At 36.9% G+C, this 23,837-nt stretch overlaps 1 protein-coding gene across 8 annotated transcripts in view; it reads left to right on the forward strand.

Moving 5' to 3' along the window:
* LOC121863303 (AMP deaminase 2-like) overlaps positions 1–23,837 on the forward strand; it is a 176,902-nt gene that overhangs the window by 150,408 nt on the left and 2,657 nt on the right. For all 8 annotated transcript variants that reach the window (XM_042361911.1, XM_042361918.1, XM_042361915.1 and 5 more), the window contains 2 exons: positions 2,956–3,148; positions 5,871–6,119. In XM_042361911.1, coding sequence (XP_042217845.1) covers positions 2,956–3,148; positions 5,871–6,119 — 442 coding nt within the window. The remainder of the gene's footprint in view (positions 1–2,955; positions 3,149–5,870; positions 6,120–23,837) is intronic.

The following is a 23,837-nucleotide window of genomic DNA, read 5'->3' on the forward strand; positions in this document are numbered from 1 at the left end:
TGTGTATGTAGATACTGTATATATTTTATAAATCCACTACTGTATTAATGATACGGAATTGATTAGTATCTCTTATTGCAAGAAGCCCATAGCGTTTTATAATAAGAGTATTCACTGTTTCAAATTCAACAACATAAGGCGGAGATGGGAGAATTAGGAGCAGCCCGATAGAGGCGTGGGGAGGAGGTACTACGTTTTGACAGTTGGCGCAGAGCCCGGTCTAGCATGCTGCCATATCAGTTCTTAGAAAGTGACTAAGCTTCTCTTATAAAAAGCAAGTGAAATGACCTGGAAATTGAATATAATTAAACATTGCAGGATTCTTGTAACATACAATTTGTTGAATACAAACATGTTGTAATTTACACTAGACATTGCTAATTTAATTACTTCCGTAATCAAATTAACTTTTGTATACTCCCAGCTTTGCACCTAAGGTCATTTATTTCTTTTATATTTCTTTTTAGTATGAGTTGTGTGCATATAAATGGATGAAATAAATGAAAAATTTATGTAAATCCTTAAAAAGTACCAGTTGAAGGCTTTTTTATAAAGTATACTACAGTATTATTGTACTAATATACCACTTTTTTCTATCTTGAAACAAAAATATATAAACTTTATATTCAGAATTAATCTCTATCTTATACATGGATTTTCCAACAGTAGAGTATAATATCTATTTTAGTCTGGTATTTATAAATAACATAAAAATCCTGTCTTTTAACATCTCTTGAACTTATGAAATTGGCAGGGAAGAGAAGCTGGGAGGTAGGGTGACCAGAGGAATGTCTGGCATTTTGTTTGTTTATTTATTTGGAATAATTTGACGTGGTTGGCGCTGAAAGGCCTGCCTGTGTGTTTATTTATCATTGGCAAAATTTATTAAAAGCAACTTCTCATAATTTGCCACCGACAGCCTGGGGTTAATATAACTTACATTGGAGAGGATTCTTAAGCAAAATAAGTAATTTATTTGAATACCTGTATAAACAAAACTATATTTAAGACATTATAACAGATTGTTGATGCCGTAATCATTTCCGTTATAATGCAACTGAGGTTTGCACTTGGGTCATTGATGCTATTCATGTGACTAAATCACTGAATAATACATGCAACACAATCCATAAAATAAAGCCATTGCATCTTTGTTATTTTGTGCTGCCGGCACCTCAGAACCATTGGGTTAGGCTAGGTCACGTTATTTGAATGTTGCCAGTTTGAAGTTTTAATTGTTTTATTCCGTGATGAGGCAGGGACCTGAAGTGCTTGCTGTCTTTCTGGTACCATACTTCCACCAAACTTGACTAGCCAGTGTCACAAATATACATACAGTACAGTACGGTATCCGCATCGGTTTGTAAACCTAGTGGAACCCGTTAACGAAAATAGAACCCTATGGGATTATTCTAGTGGTTCGAACTTTCCCAAGACCAACTAGGTTTCATTTTACGACCATTATACTTACCAAGAAATATATATATCAAGTATTTATAACGGTAAAATAAGGCATTAAATTTGTTAGAAATGAAGGTGTGCTGGAAGCAATAATATTGAATCACAAACATGTATTTGTCTTTTATTTAGTCCTCCATCATCACGGTCTCTTTCTTTATCGGAACGCCTGAGCCCTCAGTTTTTCTCTCTCTAAATCTTGAAGTGCCTTGGGAATTTCTTTATTCTTCATCATGCCTAAAAATTTGAAATTTTAGCTTCAATTTACAACTGGAAATTTGCAATTGTTAGCTATTAGATATGTCTGTTACAACAAGTATGTTATTATCTGATTCCTTAGGTGAAATTTTATCTGCTCAACCAAATCAGCGGAATTTAACTTTGTTGCCTGGAGATAACCCCTAGGAAGAGCCTCAGCTCGCTTCTTCCTTGCACAATGTCTGGCCGATATGGGGATCATGCGTGTGCAGGTCGTCGAGGTGGTGGTCCAGCAGGCGTTCTGATTTTTTGGCGGGGAAACTGGGACCTGTGTCTTTGATGGACGTTCATTACGTTAGAGGCCGATTAACCAGCACTATTTTGAGTATTTTTGGTGTTTCTTCTATCATTTATTATTTGCCGGAAAATCCGGACAATTGGCTTTACCGGACAGGACCTTCGAGGGTTCACTGTACTGCATATGTGCAAAACCAAAAAACATCCATTCTGCTCATGTAAACAAACCTGCTGAAGGTCTGCAAAAAGTACTCAGATTCTAGGATAGCCCTCTCAACAGAGGCCTACATCTGGTCTCCCTCCTAAATACATCATCCTAGACATAGGCTAGCTAATTGGCAGAAGTCACCCCTGAATATTGGCCCAAGGACTACTCCCCCTCTCACACCAATAGAAGCCACACTATACCAGTGTAGAAACCACACATATGAGCTTAATATTGCTATAATGTTCTGTACTGGTAGATCAGTACTCCAATGAGCAACTCACAATATATGCTCAGGTCAAGATATTAAAGAACAATAGCTTTATTAAAACCATATCTGAAACCACACCTGGGTAGAATTTTGTGGTGGGACTTATTTTGTAATGGTAGATATTTTGCACAGTACTAAAATTGAGAGATTTCCTGGTATGGAGATGAATTTTCTCATCCCCAGAATTTTTCCCAGTACTGGGGGAAGTTTTCCGAGACTCTAAACTACACATCTCACATGAACAGACACAGAGCTGAATTTATTTATGCAAACACCACTGTACACATACAATATATTAAAAATATACAAAATATACAACTGTATATGTTATGCAGGAATCCCCCAGTTATCACAAAGGATGCATTCCTAAAAGTCATTGCAAATATCAGGGAAATTTGTCCCCATACCTGGAATGGAGATATTTTTCATGAAATTTCTCAGAATTCTCTAAAAGAAATTTCGACTGTTAGAGAGTTACGGGGATCGGAGATTCTGGCTAATGGAGAGATTACTTGTACTTTTCTAGGTATGCCAACATTTGTACATTAAATCAACTGCGCTTAGAGCGTGGGTTAAACACCTTTGTGCTCCGGCCTCACTGTGGGGAGGCTGGATCCATCCAGCACTTGGTAACTGGCTTCCTGCTCGCTGAAAATATCTCCCATGGTCTACTTCTGCGTAAAGCACCTGTCTTGCAGTTCCTCTACTACTTGGCTCAAGTAAGTTTGAAAATTTTAAATTCATTCTCATTTTTTAAAATGACTGCTTGTTGGAGACAGTGGATACAGCATGGTCAGTACTGTACATGACTGTCTTTATTTCTCAAAGTTGTAAACTTAGGTATCCATTTACAGCTGAGTGAATTGGAAGTGCCCTAGGATCAAACCATAGAACAAGAATCAAGTGCGCTATCCACTCGGCCACCACATTCCATCTGTAAATTCTTTCTAATAACATAATTTTAGATTTTGAAGTTCATTTTTTTCTTATATTTTCCTGTGACATTTGGGTTTTCAATTATTTATTGTTTGTACCCATCAATGACACCCCTATGTATATGCAGTACAGTTTATTATTATGCTTTTCACACTTCTGGTGACTCTTCTTTAAATTGTTTTGTAAATTATATGGTAAACATAACCATGATCATTCAAGCAATAGCCATATGCACCTGTGGTATCTTTGTGAGGTGACATACCTTGGCCATTATATTAATACATACCCCTGTTACAGCTGTATGCCAATGAGTGATATTGGTTGCTCCGAAAATTCCATTTGGATGAGCTAATCCCATTTTACTCATTAAGTGACGTGGTGATCAAACATGCTGCAGTCATTGACCGCATGTGTGACCAGGTTTAAGTAGTCAGCTGATCGCTCAATGTCACTGACCTGGCAAGCAGCAGCTACTGTCATACTGTTTGTGCTGGACTCAACTCATGGGATGATAGCAGCGGTGTTGATTCATAGGATAACTGTGGTGTTGCCCCTCGTGACAACTCTTTCTTTGAAGGATGAGTTGTCATTTTTTATGAACATGCCATTCAGTGTTATTTGTCTCATGTAATTTAAGTTTTTCTCTCAAAAGCATTTCTTTAATTTTGTAGGGCTGGTTGCCCACATTATTCTTTCATCAGTCATGAGGCTTCTTGGCTCCAGACCATGAATGAGTTTCTCTGTCAGACCAATACACTTATCAATGGATATTTTTCTTGATACAGGGTACTTCTATATCAAAATCAAATCATTGTCACTATCATTCCCCTGATTAGGATTCATCACCATATCCACTTTTTTACTGTGTTGATGCACAACTAGCAGATCATTATTGATGTTCAAACATTCTTCCACATCTTCCTCATTTAATGTCTTTCCCTCCTTACAGGGCAATCCTTTAGCATATTTTAGTAAATCCTGCACAATTAGTTTTACATAGGAAACTCGCCTATATAATGCAGTTTCGTCAGTACGTACTGTAATATACACTTAATTGGAGATTAAATTTTCTTCCTCTAGCAACTTATAAAATTCAGTTACATAGGTTTCAATAGCTTTAGCATTAGCCTATGCCTTTTCACAACACTGCATTCTGTATCATTTTTTTTTTCAATTTATTATACCATCCCCATGTATATTCACATAGGGTTGTCAATCCTAGTTCCTTATGGAACACTTTTGCTGAGCCATAATCAAATTAAAGTCTAACAGCTATTTTTCACTTGTCATGACAAATCCACTCCAACAACACTTTCCATCAATGTTTTCTATGCATATTCCTGTGCTTGTTCATCATTTTTGATACTTCATTGTCTGCATAAAACTTCAGCAGATCTGATATTTGTTTCTTGGGGTCGTAAATAATGGAGGTACCAACACCATATCTGTCACCCATACTCTCTGGTACATTACTGGTACAGTATATGCCATATATTCCCCACACTCTTGTGCTACTTGCCAAAGGCCCAAAATTAGAAAACATATCATAGGAAAAGTAATTCATTAGAAAGTATGAATTACTGTAACATCATTAAGTGATCGTTTTTATGTAATTTTATCTTAATTTTGTATAAAGGTTGGCGATAGATCAACAAAATTATGATTAAAGTACAGGTCAACCCTAATATGCTGTATATCCCCCCCCCCCTTTTATTTTGTATTCAATAATTTATAATACATTTTATTTTTAATATTACTGTACTGTACAGTATGATTATTATCCATCAGTTGCTAAGGTGCTGACACAAGTATTTGGGAGCCCTGGACAGTATACAGTACAGGAAAATGGAGTACTATAGACTCTTGATTTGTGTAGCTTGTGACATACTGTATACTGTACAGGAAAATATACAAGCTGACCCCAATTTATCAATTTTTGCTTGACAAAAGGTTTATAGGATTGAGACCATTCATAAATCAGGGTTGGCTTGTAAGCATTTAAAGATTATATACAGTACAGGGGGTCCCCAACTTATGAATGCCCGCCGATATGAATGGGGTTAAACTTGAAGCTTACAGTGCTGTATTTTACTTACCTGAAGACTAAATTTTTTCTTTAATTTACTGTATTTTGTCATTGTATTTCTTCTTTTGTCTTAAATTAAGTGATTTTAGATGTATATAAGGACTTAGGCTATGATATAGTGGGATTTTAAACATTGTTCTGTAAGTACGGTATTCACATAGCATGTGTTCCGACTTACCCTGTACAGTACGTACAAATCCGACTTGACAATGTCCTCGGGAACGGAACCTGTTCGTAACCCGGGGACCCCTTGTACTGTATTGGCTGCTTCTTCTGCACTCACACTTAGAGTTTCATCACAGCCACTCATGTAATATGGAAAGTGTGATACAAAGGTTCATGTTTTACACTTGAATTATGAAAATATGGTTAGGTTAGGCAATTAATCTTTGAATTGAATACTGTAATATATTCTACAGATTGGTATAGCTATGTCACCACTGTCCAACAACTCGCTCTTCTTGAACTATCATCGCAACCCACTACCAGAGTATTTAGCAAGAGGGCTCCTAATATCTCTATCCTCTGATGACCCACTCCAGTTCCACTTCACAAAGGAACCTCTCATGGAAGAGTACTCTATTGCAACACAAGTGTGGAAGCTCTCACAAACAGACATGTGTGAACTGGCCAGGAACTCTGTTCTTATGAGTGGTTTTGATCATGAGGTAAGTACAGTAGTACACAGTGTTGCAGTACCAATTTTTAAGGTGCTGGTGTAAGGGTGGGAACTTCCATACTTTATTTCCCTTAAGCTGCCAGGTATTTTGTCATAGGGTGCCTTTCCCTTTACTTCAATTTTCATGTACAGTCATGCGCCGGTTAACGTCCAAGATACGTTCTTGGAAACATGACGTTAACCAAAATGGACATTGTCCGATCATCACAGAAACTTTATATTTATACTTACGTGTATGTGGATTACTGTATTCGTACATATACACTTTTACTCTTAAATCACTACTGTAATGTGATACAGGTGATTAATTTTTATCTCTTGTGCAATATACATGATGTTTATATTAAAATTATTCACTATTTTACAAGGATTCCAGCAACGCCGGGCAGATGGGGGAGAGAGAGGGAGGGAGCAAGCGAGGGGGCGTCGGGGGAGGGGAGGTAGTACGTTTGACAGTTGGCACAGGCCCAGGTCTAACGCGTGTATATTTATCAGTTCTTAAGTGACTAAGCTCTCTTATAAAAAGCCAGTGAAATGACCTGGATGAATATAATTAACATTGCTGGGATTCTTGTAACATACTGATTAATTTGAATATAAACATGCTATAATTTGCACAAGACATAACAATTTTAGTACCGTAATCAAATTAGTACACGTGCTCTCCAGCTTTGCGCTAAGGTCATTTATTTCTATTATGTTTCTTTTAGTATGGTGTGTGCATGTAAATGGATGAAAATAAATGAAGAAATCTATGTAAATCTACCCAAAAATACAGTTGAAAAACTTTTTTATAAAATGTACTACAGTACTGTACACTAATGTACAACAATATTTATCTCTTGAGCAAAATATATGACATTTATATTCAAATTATTGGCTGTCTTGCAAGGATTCCAGCAGTGCAACTTATAATCTCCTAACTTTAGTCTGAGATATTATATAAGATAAAAACTGTAACCCTAAAACCCTGGCTGGGGGACGGACGGAGTCGTGCCAGCCAATGAGGGGTTGGAGGGGTGGATCGATGGAGCCAGCCAGCCAACGAGGGGTTGGGGGGTGGGGGGTTGAGGTGATAAGTTTGAGCCGAATGTCTCTGTGTGTTTATTTAACAGTCCTACTAAGCTTCTCTCATTTTAAAATGCCAGTGATATGACCTAGGAGAATATAATTAACATTGCTGGAATTCTTGTAAGATACTGATTTATTTGAATATAAACATGTTGTAATTCACACTAGACATAAAAATTTTAGTACCGTGATCAAATTAGTACATGTGCACTCCAGCTTTGCACTAAGGTCATTTATTTCTTTTACGTTTGTTTTAGTATGGTGTGTGCATGTAAAGGGATGAAAATAAAAGAAATTTTTTTTGTAAATCTACCCAAAAATACAGTTGAAATTTTTTTTATAAAATGTACTACAGTATTGTACACTAATGTACTACATTTTTTATATCTTGAGCAAAATATATGATGCTTATATTCAAATTAATCTGTCTTGCAAGGATTTCAGCAATGCAAATTATATTATCCTAACTTTAGTCTGAGATATTATATAAAATAAACATAAAGAAATCACCAATCTTTTGTCTGGGAACACAAGGAGGGGAGGTAGCCACGAAAGGCAAGAGGTGAGGTGAGATGAGTGTCTTTTATTTATTTGAGGTAAGATTTGACAGTTACGCTGAAGGCCTGTGTGTTTATTTATCATTCCTAAGAGCAAGGACTTTCCTCATAATTTGCCACCCAACACCTGGGTGAATATTATAACTTACATAGCTTGGATTCTTGTAAGATAGTAATTTATTTGAATACCTGTATAAACAAGCTTATATTTGCAATAGACATAACAATTTTAGTACCATAATCATTTAGTACATGCACAATACAGGTTTGCACTTTAGGTCCATTGTTACTGTACAATATTGACTAAATTCACTAGGATAACGACGCCTGGCAGCACATATAAGAATACGCGATGCATAATTTCCTGACTGTGCCCCGCCTAGACCACACACATTTAGGTTCGCTATGTCCCATTATTTGAATAATGTTTTAAGTGTTTTTTTTTGTTTTTTTTTCCCATTTTAAATTTGAATTGTTTATTCCATGATAGAGGAAGGGATCCTAGTGCTGTCACTTGCAATTCTGTACCATAACACCAGAAGCAACTGGCCAGTGTCACAAGTATATACAGTACAGTACAGCCATTCCCTTGGTTATCGGGCCAATTGGGACCCCTTCGATAAACGAAGTACAGAACCTATGGACGACGAATTGGTTCTAGGCACCCAAGACCCAACCCCCACGCTTCCATTTTACATCTATTTAGACTCCACTAAATATATATATACGTTATGGTAAATATCATAAACACACATAGTGGTGGGCATGACGCATTACGCGACGGGATTTGTTCGGTCGGGATTCAACCTGGCGCGATGACTGTACTTATATTCTTATTTCAAATATTTCATAGTAATCCTCACTTTACGCGTCAGTGTAAATTCCGGAGGGTACCGATGAGTGAGAAAACGGCAGAAAGTGGGAATAAATATAACATATGGGATTAATTGAATGGAGTCCCAATGCATCCCTCAAACCTAATTTTTGACGACAATAATAACCATAAGCTAGAAAAAATTTATCTTAACTTTATGAGGGTATGAAAAAACAAGTAATATAGGAAGAGGTTAGGGTTAGAAAAGATAAAGGTTAACATAGGAAAAATAAAGGTATGTTAGGAAAACTAAAAATTAGGTGTAACACTTACGTAGTAGAACAGATGTGGGCTGCATAATGTAGGACGGAGGTTGGTTCGGCGGGCAGAGGGCAGATTATTGGTCTTCAGGTGAATCATCAACATTACTAGAATCACCATCACTGTCACTTACAGTTGTCAGGGCTTCTCAAATCCTCAAAGTCACCACTGTCACTATCACCGGCTTGCCGGCTGTAGGGTTGCGGCTAAGAAATTCGTTATTATGCTTTTGCTGACGGCTGGCGTTGATGTTGTCAGATACATCTTGATGTACTTTGCCCTACAGCCTGCACCAGCCGGTATGGAAGACTTCGAGATGGGTCATCGTCATTGTCGCGGGAAAGGAAGGACTTCATCTTCTCTGCACACTCCATGGCACCCCTATCATCACTATGACTTAAATTGCGTTCTTCGGGACTGTTGCACCTTCTTTCCTCCTCTTCTTCAATTAGACGTGTACTTCTTCCAACATCTCACACATAGTCACTTCAGGATCTCTGATCACCTCCAGGATGTCGTCAGCAGGTCTCGGAGAAGCCTGGAATCCAACAGGTTGAGCTTCTGGCAAGGTCCACTGCTACTGCAACATTCCCTGAACCCTCACCAGTCACAGATTGACTCCTCCTCTCACCTGAGATTCCATGCAACACATGTCTCCATGCGACTTAATTGCAGCAATAGACAGCTAATCCCATGACTCCACCAAGAAGTCCACAGTTTCTTGATGTTAAATACTTCCAGAATTGTTTGAAGAGCATTTTTAGTTGTTCTAACTGTTGATCCTCATCTTCGCTCTTGCTATCGGTGGTGGTGTCACCAGGTTACTCAACTCTTACCTGGCATTGGTGTAGTCGTTCAGAGCTGGAATTTTTTTGTTGAGAATGCAGCTTACATTGCAAATCAACCCTGGTCCAGGCTGATTAAAGACTTTAGTGTTGGGATGAAGGAAGACCACTTTTGTTGGGGTGATCATCTAACAGAAGAAAAATCCTGTGCGCTGTCCAGCAGCAACAAAATATTAAATGGGACATTCTGTCGCCACAGAATTTTACATCGGAACAAAACAGTCATCAAACCAGAGAGGGACAGTGTAGAACATCCATGTTTACGCGGCGTCAGCCAGTGGACATTTAGCTTGGTCATGTCCATGTTTCAGTAGGCGCAAGGCGCTTGCGGGCTGTGTGATCAACGATAACTTGAGCTTACAGGTACCGGAGGCATTGGTGGTAAACAGGATTCCGTGATGCTCTTCTGCATTTTCCGCCTCAATCCTGCCATGCTGGCATTCTTCACAACGTATGACTGAAGGAAGCTTCCAGAAAAGACCAGATTCGCTCCATGTTAAACACCTGGTCGCCACTGTACTGTCCTTCCTCCATAATCTCACGTGAAAACGGAGGAAATTCCCGAGCCAAAGAGCACGACCAGCACTGCTTCTTTCACCACCAATGTTTTATATTGGTGATCTTGAAATCGATCTAAACCTCTGTAACCACCCAGAGGAAGCATTAAAGGGTTTGGGCTCTGAAGTTCCCATCTTTCGCGCCACTGCCATGTACACAGTTCACGGCGTAGTCCTTAACAGAGCGCTGCGGTCGACCGCCATGTTCGTCAGCGCTGGACGCATTCAAGTGTCTTCAAGGTATTTTCGTCTTGAGGAAGCAGCACCTGGTTAGAAAAATATTGATCAAGTGTAAAAGCACCTGTGTATTCTTTGCATCTTCTTTATGCCTTTTTATCTTTGGCTGAATCCTTTAGTCTGGATCGAGATTCGTTTCACGCCATGCTGGCGCGCTAAATCAATCCTGCCTTTGTTCTTTCTCTCTTGATGATGCTATACTTCACCTCGTAGCTTATGGAACGCTGCTTGGGTTTAGTGTCACGCTGTCCAGGTAAGGAAAGGCTTTCTTAGTAGAGTCCATGGAAGCTTACTATTTTGAACAATGGATGCGCTACACGAGGGTTTTGAGGGATGAAATCAAGCTGCCAGTCAAGTTTTTTCCTCCCTCCCTCCTCTCTCCGGTGATACCTATAATATTTTGGCCAATTACAGCTAGCAGCAGAGGGGGTAGGGATGCAATGTCAATCACAAGTCTGATACGCTATATGGATGTCAGTGATACACACACACTGGCGCAATACGCTTGCCCAAGCGGAGGGAGGAGGAGGGAGAGGCAGGCAGGCAGGCGGATGGTGGCGGTGGAGGGAGGGCGGTGGCGGTGGGCGAACCTAAAATACGCTACCGACACTCTCAATGAGGTTCACGCATAATGTGAGCACGTGAGGTTCTGGCAAGGCACCGCGTTAACGTGGAAACGCGGAATGCGGGACCGCGTAAAGTGAGGGTTAACTGTATTTCTTCTCTTCTGTTATTGTTGTTCAATAAGTATCCTGTTTTATATTTCTCTTCAAGTATATTTTGTTGTAGTTATATTCTAAACCATGGATTAATCAGGGAAACCATGTCTTTCTTATTACCACACTTATTATACTTACAACGGTAGCCTGCCACCACCCAGACTTTTATTAGAATATAACATATCTTAGTTAACTGTTAGGTAGCCTGCTAGCGAGCTTCTAGGCACGTGAGTTACAAAGTTATTTTCTGAGAACGAATGTGTCAAAGGAATGGAGTGGTGATACTCGTAGTTTACCAATTCAACATTTATTAACAGAAGGAGCGAACAAGATGTTAATCAAGAACAGTGGAGTCTGCATTTACGTGGTCAATTAAACCCGTGGAGGCCCACGTAAAACAAGAAACACGTAAATGAAATAGCAGAACATATGGGATTAATTGAAATAGAGACTGGGCCGATCCCCAAACTCAACCTTTTGCAACACAATACGTACGTTGTTGTAAAAATATTATCTTAATTTTATGATGGTATGCACACACACATAATATAGAAGAGAAATATCAATAAGAGAATAATATACTGCACCAGGTAAAAGAAAAATCAAGGTTTAACACTTACGTTAGGTTTGGTTAGGTTAGGTTAGAAAAAATCAAGGTTAGGTTAGGTTTAGCACTTACGTTAGTAGAAGAGATGGGTCGGCATACGTTGATGGGGGCTGGTTCCGAGGCAGAGGGCAGATTACTGGCCCTCAGGTGAATCACCATCACTATCCACCACAGTTGTCAGGGCCTCCCTGACAAATCCCTCAAAGTCAACATCACTGTCACTATCACTGGCTTGGGCTGGCTGTGGTGGGTTGCGGGCGAAGAAATCCGTGATGTTACGCTGAGGGCTAGTGTTGATGTGTTCGTGATACATCTGGATGTACGGCTCCATAGTCTGCAACAGCTGGTTATTGAAGAATTCATAGCGGTGATTGTCAGGGTCGTTGGAAAGGACGAGCTTGAGTTTCTCTGCAAACTCGATGGCATCCTTTACATTACCATGTGTTAACTTTTGTTGTTCTTGGGCTCCCGCACCACTTGCATCTTCACTTACGTCATCATCTTCCAACATCTCGTCGGCAGTCACCTCAGGATCCCTGATCACCTCCATAATGTCGTCGTTGGTGGTCTCGGAGAAGCCTGCAGTTGTAAAACACTGTGCAGCTTCTCTTGCAAGGTCCACTGCCACTGCAACAGACTGAACCTCACCAGTCACAGGTTGACTCTGCCTCCCACCTGGGATACCTTGCAACACATGCTGCTACTCGTGACGAATCATTGCCACAGACAGCTGCCCCCATGCCTCCACCAAGAAATCAACAGCTTTCTTGACGTTAAACATTTTCCAAAACTGTTTGACGCGAACTTCTTGCTCCCCCAACTCTTCTTCCTCGTCCTCGTCGCTCTCGCTATCGGTGTCATCCAGGTTACGCAACTCATCCTTGGTGTTGGTACAGTCGTTCAGGAGCTTAAACTTCTTTGCAGAGAATGCAGCCTTAACGTTGCATATCAACTCCTGGTCCATGGGCTGGATTAACGACGTAGTGTTGGGAGGCAGGAAGACCACTTTTACGTTAGGGTGACGATCCAACATAGGGGCGAGTGTCCTGGTGCGTTGTCAAGGAGCAACAAAATGTTGAATGGAACATTCTGTTGCTCGCAGAATTTCTTGACGCCGGGAACGAAACAGTCGTCAAACCAGGAGAGGGACAGAGCAGTGAACATCCACGCCTTATGTGCGGTTAGCCAGTGGACATTTAGCTTGGTCATGGCCATGTTCTTGTAAGCGTGCGGCTTGCGGGCTTTGTGGATCACCGATAACTGAGCTTACAGGTACCGAAGGCATTGGTGGTAAACAGGACGGTGATGCGCTCCTTCTGCAACTTCCGGCCCCAAATCTTGCTGGCAGACTGGACAAGGAAGGTCTTGGAAGGTAGCTTTTTCCAAAAAAGACCAGATTCGTCCATGTTAAACACCTGGTCATCGGTGTACTGTCCTTCCTCCATAATCTCACGTAAAAACGGAGGAAAATCCCTAGCCGCAACACGGTCAGCACTAGCTTCTTCACCACCAATGTTAATGTTGGTGATCTTGTTCCTCTTCTTAAACCTCTGCAACCACCCAGAGGAAGCATTGAAGGGTTTGGGCTCTGCAATTCCCATCTTACGTGCCACTGCTACGTACAGTTCACGTGCGTAGTACTGAACTGAGAGCATGTCCACCGCCATGTTCCGTCTTGCCTAGCGAATCAAGTAGCTCACCAGCAAATTCTCAGTCTTGAGCAGCACCCTGTTCTGGCAGTACATCACCATTGAAGCACCTGCAGACTTTGTGATGCTCATGTGTTCTTTTATCTTGGCGGCATCCTTCTTGATCGTCCGGATCGTAGATTCGTTCAAGCCATGCTGGCATGCCAAATCAACTTGCCTCGTTCCTTTTTCTAACTCTTGTACAATCTTGTACTTAACTTCGTAACGTAGGGCACGTCGTATCTTCTTTGGCTTGGAGCGGCTGGGTCCAGGTAATGCAAGGTTTTCTGTGGTGGTGGGGGTCCAGCGGATGCCATTCTTATGAGATTAGCGGGAACAATAGAACACATTTTACACTGGGTGACTGGGAAGAGGGCGACTGATGCGGGTAACGGTTTCTCTGTGGTGGCAGGGCACGTCATATTACATTGAACCAATCACAGGTAGCGGGGGAGGGAGGTAAGGATGCGTGGCCCAATCACAGTCCGATACGTCATATGACGTCACCAATAACGCAACAGCGACATACTGCACAACCTTACTCACGCCGCTTGAATCCAAAATGGCGCAGCGCTTTTGGACCCTCCAGCGACTCGCCACGTAAATGACCAAATTTACCACGTAATTAAAGCATTTCGATTCTGGCAAGGCACCGCGTAAATGACCAAACGCATTAACCAAAACCGCGTAAATCCAGACTCTACTGTACACTCAAACCAGACTGGACCACTCAGGTCCCACTTTACCATTCATAAAATAGAGCTTCAGTGACTTATTACATCATTAAACAACTTCAATTACTTATTACATCTTTAAACAACTTCAATTACTTATTACATCATTAAACAACTTCAGTTACTTATTACATCATTAAACAACTTCAATTACTTATTTCAGTACATCATTAAACAATCATTATATTATGTCATTGTCACTACAGATGGCTGTTTGACACACTTGGCAATATCCCGAATTAAAATATTATTTATAACAACATGCTATTTCGGAATGAATAACATGGTATTTTTCCCTCAATTGATATACTCAACTCACACAACATATTTACTGATACTATCAATGGTTATGGGATCACTACTCAACCTGGGATAACCATACTCTGCTAAATATCCCCAATCATATACAGTAATGTATAACAACCATACTTTGGCCCATATAACTGTAAGGAGTGCCCCAGGGTGTCACTGGTTTCACCACAACAAATGAAACGCTGTTAAGGTCGGTTGGAGTCCGATACACTGCGAGGGAGTTCGGACTTAATTCCCACTGTGCAAACTCGCACAGTTTAATCCTGCCAAATTAACGCCATCTTCCAATGCAGCCTGCTCATATGCAGTTATCGGTCACCCGGTAGTTGTTTATATGTCGATTGCAAATTTTATGATGTTTATATTCAAAATAATCACAATCTTATAAGAATTCCAGCAATGTAAATTATATTCTGGCCGGGTAATTTGTATGAATTTTATGAGCTAAAATAAATATCTTCAGTAAATACAGTAAACAAATTATACTTCACCCGCATAAATGACCAAATTTACAGCATAATTAAAGCATTTTGATTCTGGCAAGACACCTCGTAAATGGCCAAACGCGTTTACCAAAGCCGCATAAATCCAGACTCCACTGTACTTAAATTATGTTAAAGAATTGGTAAAATGACTAAAAATTTTAATATAAGACTTTTAAAATTATTGAATAGTACAAACTTCTTGACATTTACTAAAAGAGTAAGGAATTTAAGCCCTAGAACCGATTACTGTATTGGCGGACTAATATGACAGCTAGTTTGCAAGCGAAAACATGTTGAGGGGCGCTCGTAAGGAATTCGTTAATCGAGGGATTGCTCGTTAACTGTAGTTAAGAATCTTATCGAAGGTAATTCGTTAACTGAAATTTTGTTAACCGAGGGATCACTGTATATATATTATTTATATATATATATATATATATATATATATATATATATATATATATATATATATATATATATATATATATATATATATATATATATATATATATATATATATATATATATATATATATATATATAATCAACACCTCAACCCACCAGGATTCGAACCCACGGCACACAAGCCTATGATCTGGACCGGGGAACGCTTAACCGCTGACCACCAGGATACTAAAAAGCAGTCCTAGACTTTGTTATATTTCACACAAAGCCTGTTCAACGAGCTTATGGCGCCGCGGAACCTCTAATGGGGACCACCAGTATCACTTAGGTGGTCAGAGTAACGTTTTACCAAATCCGGCTTCGAAACACGAGGATCCATATATATTTCATTAGCCCAATAAAGCACGCGGACTTCTACATACAATCAACACCTCAACCCACTAGGATTCGAACCCACGGCACACAAGATATAAAAAATTTGGTACATTAGTGTACAATGTACATTTTATAAAGTTTTCAACTGTATTTTTGGGTAGATTTACACAAATTTCTTCATTTATTTTCACCCATTTACATTCACACACCATACGAAAATAAACGAAAAATAAATTAGTGCAAAGCTGGACTGCACATGTACTAATTTGATTACAGTACTAAAATTGTTATGTCTAGTGCGAATTACAATATGTTTATATTCAAATAAATCAGTATCTTACAAGAATCCCAGCTATGTTAATTATATATTCCTAGGTCATATCACTGGCATTTTAAAATGAGAGAAGCTTAGTAGGACTGTTAAATAAACACACAGAGACCTTCGCCTCAAACTTATCACCTCAACCCCCTACCCCCACCCCCACCCACCAACCCATCTCTGGGTGGCGGAGCCGTTAGTCCCCAACCAGGCTTTTTAGCACAGTTTTATTTTATATAATATCTCAGACTAAAGTTAGGATAATATAATTTGCATTGCTGAAATCCTTGCAAGACAGAGATTAATTTGAATATAAGCATCATATATTTTGCTCAAGATATAAAAAATGTAGTACATTAGTGTACAATACTGTAGTACATTTTATAAAAAGTTTTTCAACTGTATTTTTGGGTAGATTTACATAAATTTCTTCATTTATTTTCATCCATTTACATGCACACACCATACTAAAAGAAACATAAAATAAATTAGTAGTGCAAAGCTGAAGTGTACATGTACTAATTTGATTACGGTACTAAAATTGTTATGTCTAGTGCAAATTATAGCATGTTTATATTCAAATTAATCAGTATCTTACAAGAATCCCATCAATGTTAATTATATTCTCCCAGGTCATTTCACTGGCTTTTTATAAGAGAGAAGCTTAGTCACTTAAGAACTGATAAATATACCGTATATCTTGGCCTACAAGGCGACGGGGTGTATAAGACGGCCCCCAAAATTTCTATTTAAAAAGTAGCTTTTGAGCTGTATTCGCTGTATAAGACCAGTACCCCAAATGTGACACTTACCATTGGGAGCTTACTGACCCAGTAGTCCTTTACCAACCATCCCATTGACCAAAGCTGTTTACACATCCTTGGTTTTTTAAAATAAGGCCAATTCACTTCAAGTAATGTCATCAAATGTTACCGGCTGGTGTAGTGTAAACACTAGTGACTCACTTAAACGTCTGTTATTTAACTGGAACTAATGTCGGTGTCGAATACAATTGTTTCATTAACTTGAAATGGATTTACCGATTTATTTGTTTATTTATTTACTTATAACATACTGAAATATATTAAACACACTGCAACTATTTTCTTAAATTTATAAGCTTGCTTCACGAGAGACAATAGGTGGTGGGACTGTTCCGACTGTTTACACCAGCTACAGTATTCTAATTCAATAGTGTTTCATTAGGATTTGAGTGAAAAAGATTACTGTACATACTTACTACATACATTTATTCCATATATATATATATATATATATATATATATATATATATATATATATATATATATATATATATATATATATATATATATATATATATATATATATATATATATATATATATATATATATACTGTATATATATATATATATATATATATATATACAGTGACCCTCGGTTAACGAACTCAATCCGTTCAGAAGGTGGATTAGATTAACGAAACGTTCGTTAACGAAACCATTGTTTCAATGGGTTTTGGGTAGTGGTTCCAGCTCACGAAAATTTCTAAATTCAACAAAATGGTAGAAAATTTCACTTACTTTGAGGTGTGTGTATGTAGAAGGCTCCTGGATGATGATGATGATGATGGGAATTACAATGGGGTGGAGGAAGGAAGAAGAAGAAGGCATTGGGGTGGAAGAGAAGTCACCCCATGGCACCATTTCACCCATAAAATTTTAGTTCTCTTGGTGTATTTCAAGATTATTTTCTTTAAATCAACACTGTACTGCATTATATATTGTCAATATGTAAAATATATTTCAAAATGACCAATAATTTGCTTGGAAACACACAGAAAAAAGCGTTTAGTTGAAGGAGTCTCAAGCAGATATTACCTCCAGTGAAAACAGAGACTAGCGCCTGTTTGCTGTGTTAAGAGGCTGGATGCTGCGCATTAAACTAGTCACTTTACCTTCAATTATGTTCAATAATTGTTAAAATGACTAAAATTTAATATTAAACTTTTAAAATTATTGAATAGTATAAACTTCTTGATATTTACTAAAATAGTTAGGAATTTAAGCCCTAGAACCGATTAATGTATTGGTGGACTGATACTAAAGCTGGTTGCGGCCAGTGCAACATGTTGAAGTCGGTTAAGTGAAAATTAATTAACGAATTTTTGTTCGTTAACCGAATTGAAGATCATATGGAAGGCAGTTCGTTAACGAAATTTAGTTAACGGTAGTTAGATTAAGCAGTCACTGTATATATATATATATATATATATATATATATATATATATATATATATATATATATATATATATATATATATATATATATATATATATATATATATATATATATATATATATATATATATATATATATATATATATATATATATATATATATATATATATATACACACAATATTACCCAGTTCTGTGATCAATTGAACCCACAGGGGCACGCGTTAAAGTGAAATCATTGAAAACGGAACAGAACATGGGACTAATTCCAATAGAACTGGCCCGACCCCAAACTCTACTTTTTCCGACACAATACCTATGTTCTAGTAAAAATAACATCTTAATTTTATGATGGTACATGCACACAATTAATACTTAAGAAATAGAAATACAGTCCCTTAAGTTAATGTCCATTCAAATAATGGACTCAACTCCCCCCTTCTCACATTACACTGCTGGCTCTTCCCTCTCTGAGAAATTTTGGGAGGAAAACCACAAGATTTTAATAAATAATAGCTCAAACTAAAGTTAGGATAATATAAATTGACATTGCTGGATTCATTGTAAAATAGGAATATTTTGAATATAAATGTCATATATTTTGCACAAAGATAACATATTTACTCAGAGTAAACATTATATCTAAAATTTGTATGTCTAATGCAAAATCTATGATGTTTATATTCAAAATGATCATCATATTTAGAATTCCTGCAATGTAAATTATATTCTGGCTGGGTAATTTGTATGAATTTTATGAGCTAAATAAATATTACTTCACATGCGTATATGAGTAGATGAACCGCGTTAAAGTGAAATCGCGTAAGCAGGTAATATATATATATATATATATACATATATATATATATATATATATATATATATATATATATATATATATATATATATATATATATATATATATATATATATATATATATATATATATATATACACAGTATATATAAATATTCACAATATTTTATAATCGCAGTCATGTACTGAATATTCTATGTAAAAAATATAAATTTTAAATTAATTATTTATAGTGTGGTCAACTTCCTACACAAAGACGGGCTATAAATAGCTGTCTTATCTCCCCTCCATCCCTCTGTTCTCAGAGAGAAGGTCTTGGTAAATAACTTTTGTTTGTTTATTTTCTTTGTTTGTCTAATTTATCATGTTGTATCAAAGTAATATTACTAAAATTTTTAGGCATCTACCAAACAGGGAGATACTACCGCCTGGGAAGATATTGGAAGCATAATGTACAGTATTGTCTAATGGTAGATCCTACTTCCATATGGCATCACATTGTGACCCGGTGCATGTGTGTGTATATATATATATATATATATATATATATATATATATATATATATATATATATATATATATATATATATATATATATATATATATATATATATATATATATATATATATATATATATATATATATATATATATATATATATATATATATATATATATATATATATATATATATATATAGTAGGTGCGTGATCTAGGTATATGCTGACAAGAAGTGGTTATCAGCATATATATATATATATATATATATATATATATATATATATATATATATATATATATATATATATATATATATATATATATATATATATATATATATTACAGTTGAGTCTGGATTTACGTGGTTTTGTTTTGCGTTTGGTCATTTACGCGGCACCTTGCCAGAATGAAATGTTTTAATTACCCGGTAAATTTCATCATTTACGTGGGTGAAGTATAATTTGTTTATTTACTGAAGATATATATGTTTTTTTGCTCATAGATATATAATTTACATTGCTGGAATCCTTACGAGATGGTGATCATTTTAAATATAAACAACTTAACATTGGCATTAGATATACAAATTTTAGATGTATTGTAAGGAATTGATGAAAATTAGCAAACATATTATCTTTTGTGCAAAATATATGACGTTTACATTCAAAATATTACTGTCCTGCAAGGAATCCAGCAATGTCAATTATATTATCCTAACTTTATTCTGAGGCATTATTTATTACTAAAAATGTAAATATACTGTTTTAACCCAAACATTTCTCTGGTAGGAGGGAGGACCCAGCGAGTGTGGGAAGAGGGGGAGGAAAGGTGGGGTATTTTGATTGACAGATAGTGTCTGGGTAGTATAATATGTTTATTTACTGTAGAAATTTGTTTTAGTTCATAAAATTCATACAAATTACCAGCCAGAATATAATTTACATTGCTGGAATTCTTACAAGATGGTGATCATTTTAAATATAAACATCTTAAAATTTGCATTAGACATACAAATTTTAGATGTAATGCATGGAGATGATGAAAATTAGCAAACATTTTATCTTTTGTGCAAAATATATGACGTTTACATTCAAAATATTCCCTGTCCTGCTAGGAATCTTGCAATGTCAATTGTGTTATCCTAACTTTAGTCTGAGGTATTATTTATTACAGGTTGACAATCCCTTATCCGAAATCCTTGGGGCCAGAGGCATTTCAGATTTCGGAATTTTTCGGTTTTCAGAATGGGTTTTTTTTTTTTTTTTCCTCTCCTTTCCCCCCCCCCTTGTATCAGCCACCGGCACAAGTCACTGACCCACATTGGGGCCTGGTGAAAATAATATAAATAATAATTCCTAGGTCTAGGTCATGTTTCTCACTTTTATCTTTTCATTCTTGTATTTCTTATTATTATTATTGTTATTATTAATATTTTATTTTTGTGTATTTTTTATTAAAATTTTTTTTACTATGAATAATAATTATTATTATTATAATTAGTATTACTATTACATTTTCGCCCCAGGCTGATGTGGGTCAATGATCTATGCCTGGGTGGATAATCCTGTGTAAAAAAAAAAAAAAAAAAATCACCAAAAACTTTCGGTTTTCAGAGCTTTTCGGAATTTCGGATAAAGGGTTGTCAACCTGTACTATACCATAAAATCTAGTGTTTTCACCCAAACATTTCTTAGAGAGGGAGGAGCCAGCGGAGTTGGGAAAAGGGGGGTGGGAGTTGAGTCCATTACAGTGAACCCTCCTTTCACGTTCAATTGAACCCACGGAGGCCCGTGTAAAGTGAACAACATAACATATGGGATTAATTGAAATAGGGCCGGGCCGACCCCAAACTCCACCGACACAATGCCTATGTTGTAGTAAAATAACATCTTAATTTTATGATGGTATGCACACAATTAATATTTTTTTGTGTGTGTGGAAACTTACAATATTAAGGTAGGGGTTACTTATGCATACATGGCATACTGTAGTATGCTACAGTATTATCAAAAGTAGTATTTTTATTTAAAACATATGAATCAAAGCTGAGAGTCCAATCTTCCCCTCTCCTCTAGAGGCAGAAAGAGAAGGAGTGGTTTCTCTCTTAGAAAAAGAGTGAAATAACATTCCTTTCTCCCTCCTTGGATGAGAAATTTAGAAAAAAGGAAAAAGGGCAAAGAAAGGGGGAAAATTACTCTTTCTTTTCAAAAGCTGAGTGAACTATTGCATTTACACGGTGGCAACTCCCCTGTTTGGCCCAGAGGAGAGAGTGGGTGTGTGTTGCTTACTGTGTGGCACTGAGTTATATGTGCATATTGAATTGTATCTTTAATTTAATATCTTTTAGCTATATTTACCTTGTTTACTTAGTGGCCAGCCAAACTAGAAGTGGCCATGCCGAGGGAAGACGATCATTATCATATGAAGGATCCCTCCATTGTTCTTGATAGTCTTGTTAAGGTCTATTTTTATACCCCGTACTGTTTTCAATTTCACAGCTTGAGCTGGTACTCTGTTCCATTGATCTACCTCTCTCTGTATGAAGAAATATTTCACGATATTTGCCCTGCATGATAACTTGAAGTTGTGTCTCTCATGTTGGTCAAGTGTGACATTATGAAAAAATGGCCTGAGTTCACGTTTTTATCCTTCAAGATTTTGAATATCTATTAGATTTGCCCTATTGTGTCTTGTCTGAAGAATTGATCATCCTAAGGCCCAATTGCATGTCCAAACATATGATAAAGCTCAACTCTACCCCTTCCATTCCTCCTTCCGTTCTAACTCTTGTCTTGGTGTTGTATTTCTGTCAGCCCATTGTGTGTTTCAGCTGTTATGACCATCCATTAGTTGAGGAGAAGCAAATTAAAACAATGACGATGATCCCACTGATGTGTCTATGCAGTTCGTCACCTTTATATGTAATCCCCTTATTATTAATCTTGTAATTGTCAATCTTCATATTATTAATATAATTTTATTATACTTACTAACTTTCTATGTTTATTTGTCATATGTCCTTATTGCATCAGTTTAGGTATACTGTAGTTTAGAAAGTCGTATTATGTCTACTACATCAAAGAGGAAAATTAGGCATAATGATCTGGCTTTTATGCCATAGATTGAAAGCCATTAATTACAACAAATCAATTAATCCTTCCTAACTCACCATTTTCTATTTTCCCTAATTTTCCTTTATATTCTCAAACCTCTGTCTGTCTCTGTCTGTCTACTAAATAATGACATTTTCCAAGAAAACACTAAGCCTATCCTGGTTCTTTATTAAAGTCACTATGACACTGGCCATATTTATCATCAAGATTCTATGAATCCACTATTTCTGTGGACCATCTATTCATGTAAATGTTTAAAGACAGAAGGTCCACGTTCTCCCAAAATCAAAGGATACCTTGGACACCCACGGAAGTAACAGTGCCATGTGAGATACTGTATATAACTTGATATTTTGCTAAAAATTTATATATCCCAATGTTTTACAGAATTAATTATATAAATTATATACTTGGCCAATATATACTACCAACAAGCATAATATAAGCATGACAAATAAATAGTATGTTTTCATTTGACTGTTGCTTTGGGCTCTGTATGGCCTGAGAACACACATATTTTAAAATAAATTTGCTGGCTATGAAAGACAGGCTGTCCTAGTAGCAATGCAGTACAGTACAGGTATACTGTATATAAATTTCCCAGTGCTGTGAGACACCAATCTGAGAAGATAGGGTTGCAATCAAGTACAGTCAGTTCTGCTATAACGCGATAGTTGTGTTCTTGTAAAACATCGTGTTATAGAAAATACGTAATAGAAATAACAGGGCTTCTGGAGAAAATAGGGTTAGGTGCAGATTACTCGAAATCGAAAAAACAATTAGTAGTTAGCCTAACACAAAGGATAACACAGTCTAAATAAATGTTACATTCATATCTAATAATGAAATCATACAGTAAATGTAACACTTTACCTTCAAAAAATATGAATATAGTTTGATGGGGGAAAAGGGTGATTTTGAGGTTGATAACATCAAGCTTCTCTTCAAGTGTTATAGCCTTTCTTTTACGATCATCACCGGGAATGCGATCACCAGAATGCTTCTTGGAGA

Source organism: Homarus americanus, unplaced genomic scaffold (assembly GCF_018991925.1).
Source record: "Homarus americanus isolate GMGI-L3 unplaced genomic scaffold, GMGI_Hamer_2.0 scaffold46197, whole genome shotgun sequence".
Classification (NCBI taxonomy): Eukaryota; Metazoa; Arthropoda; class Malacostraca; order Decapoda; family Nephropidae; genus Homarus; species Homarus americanus.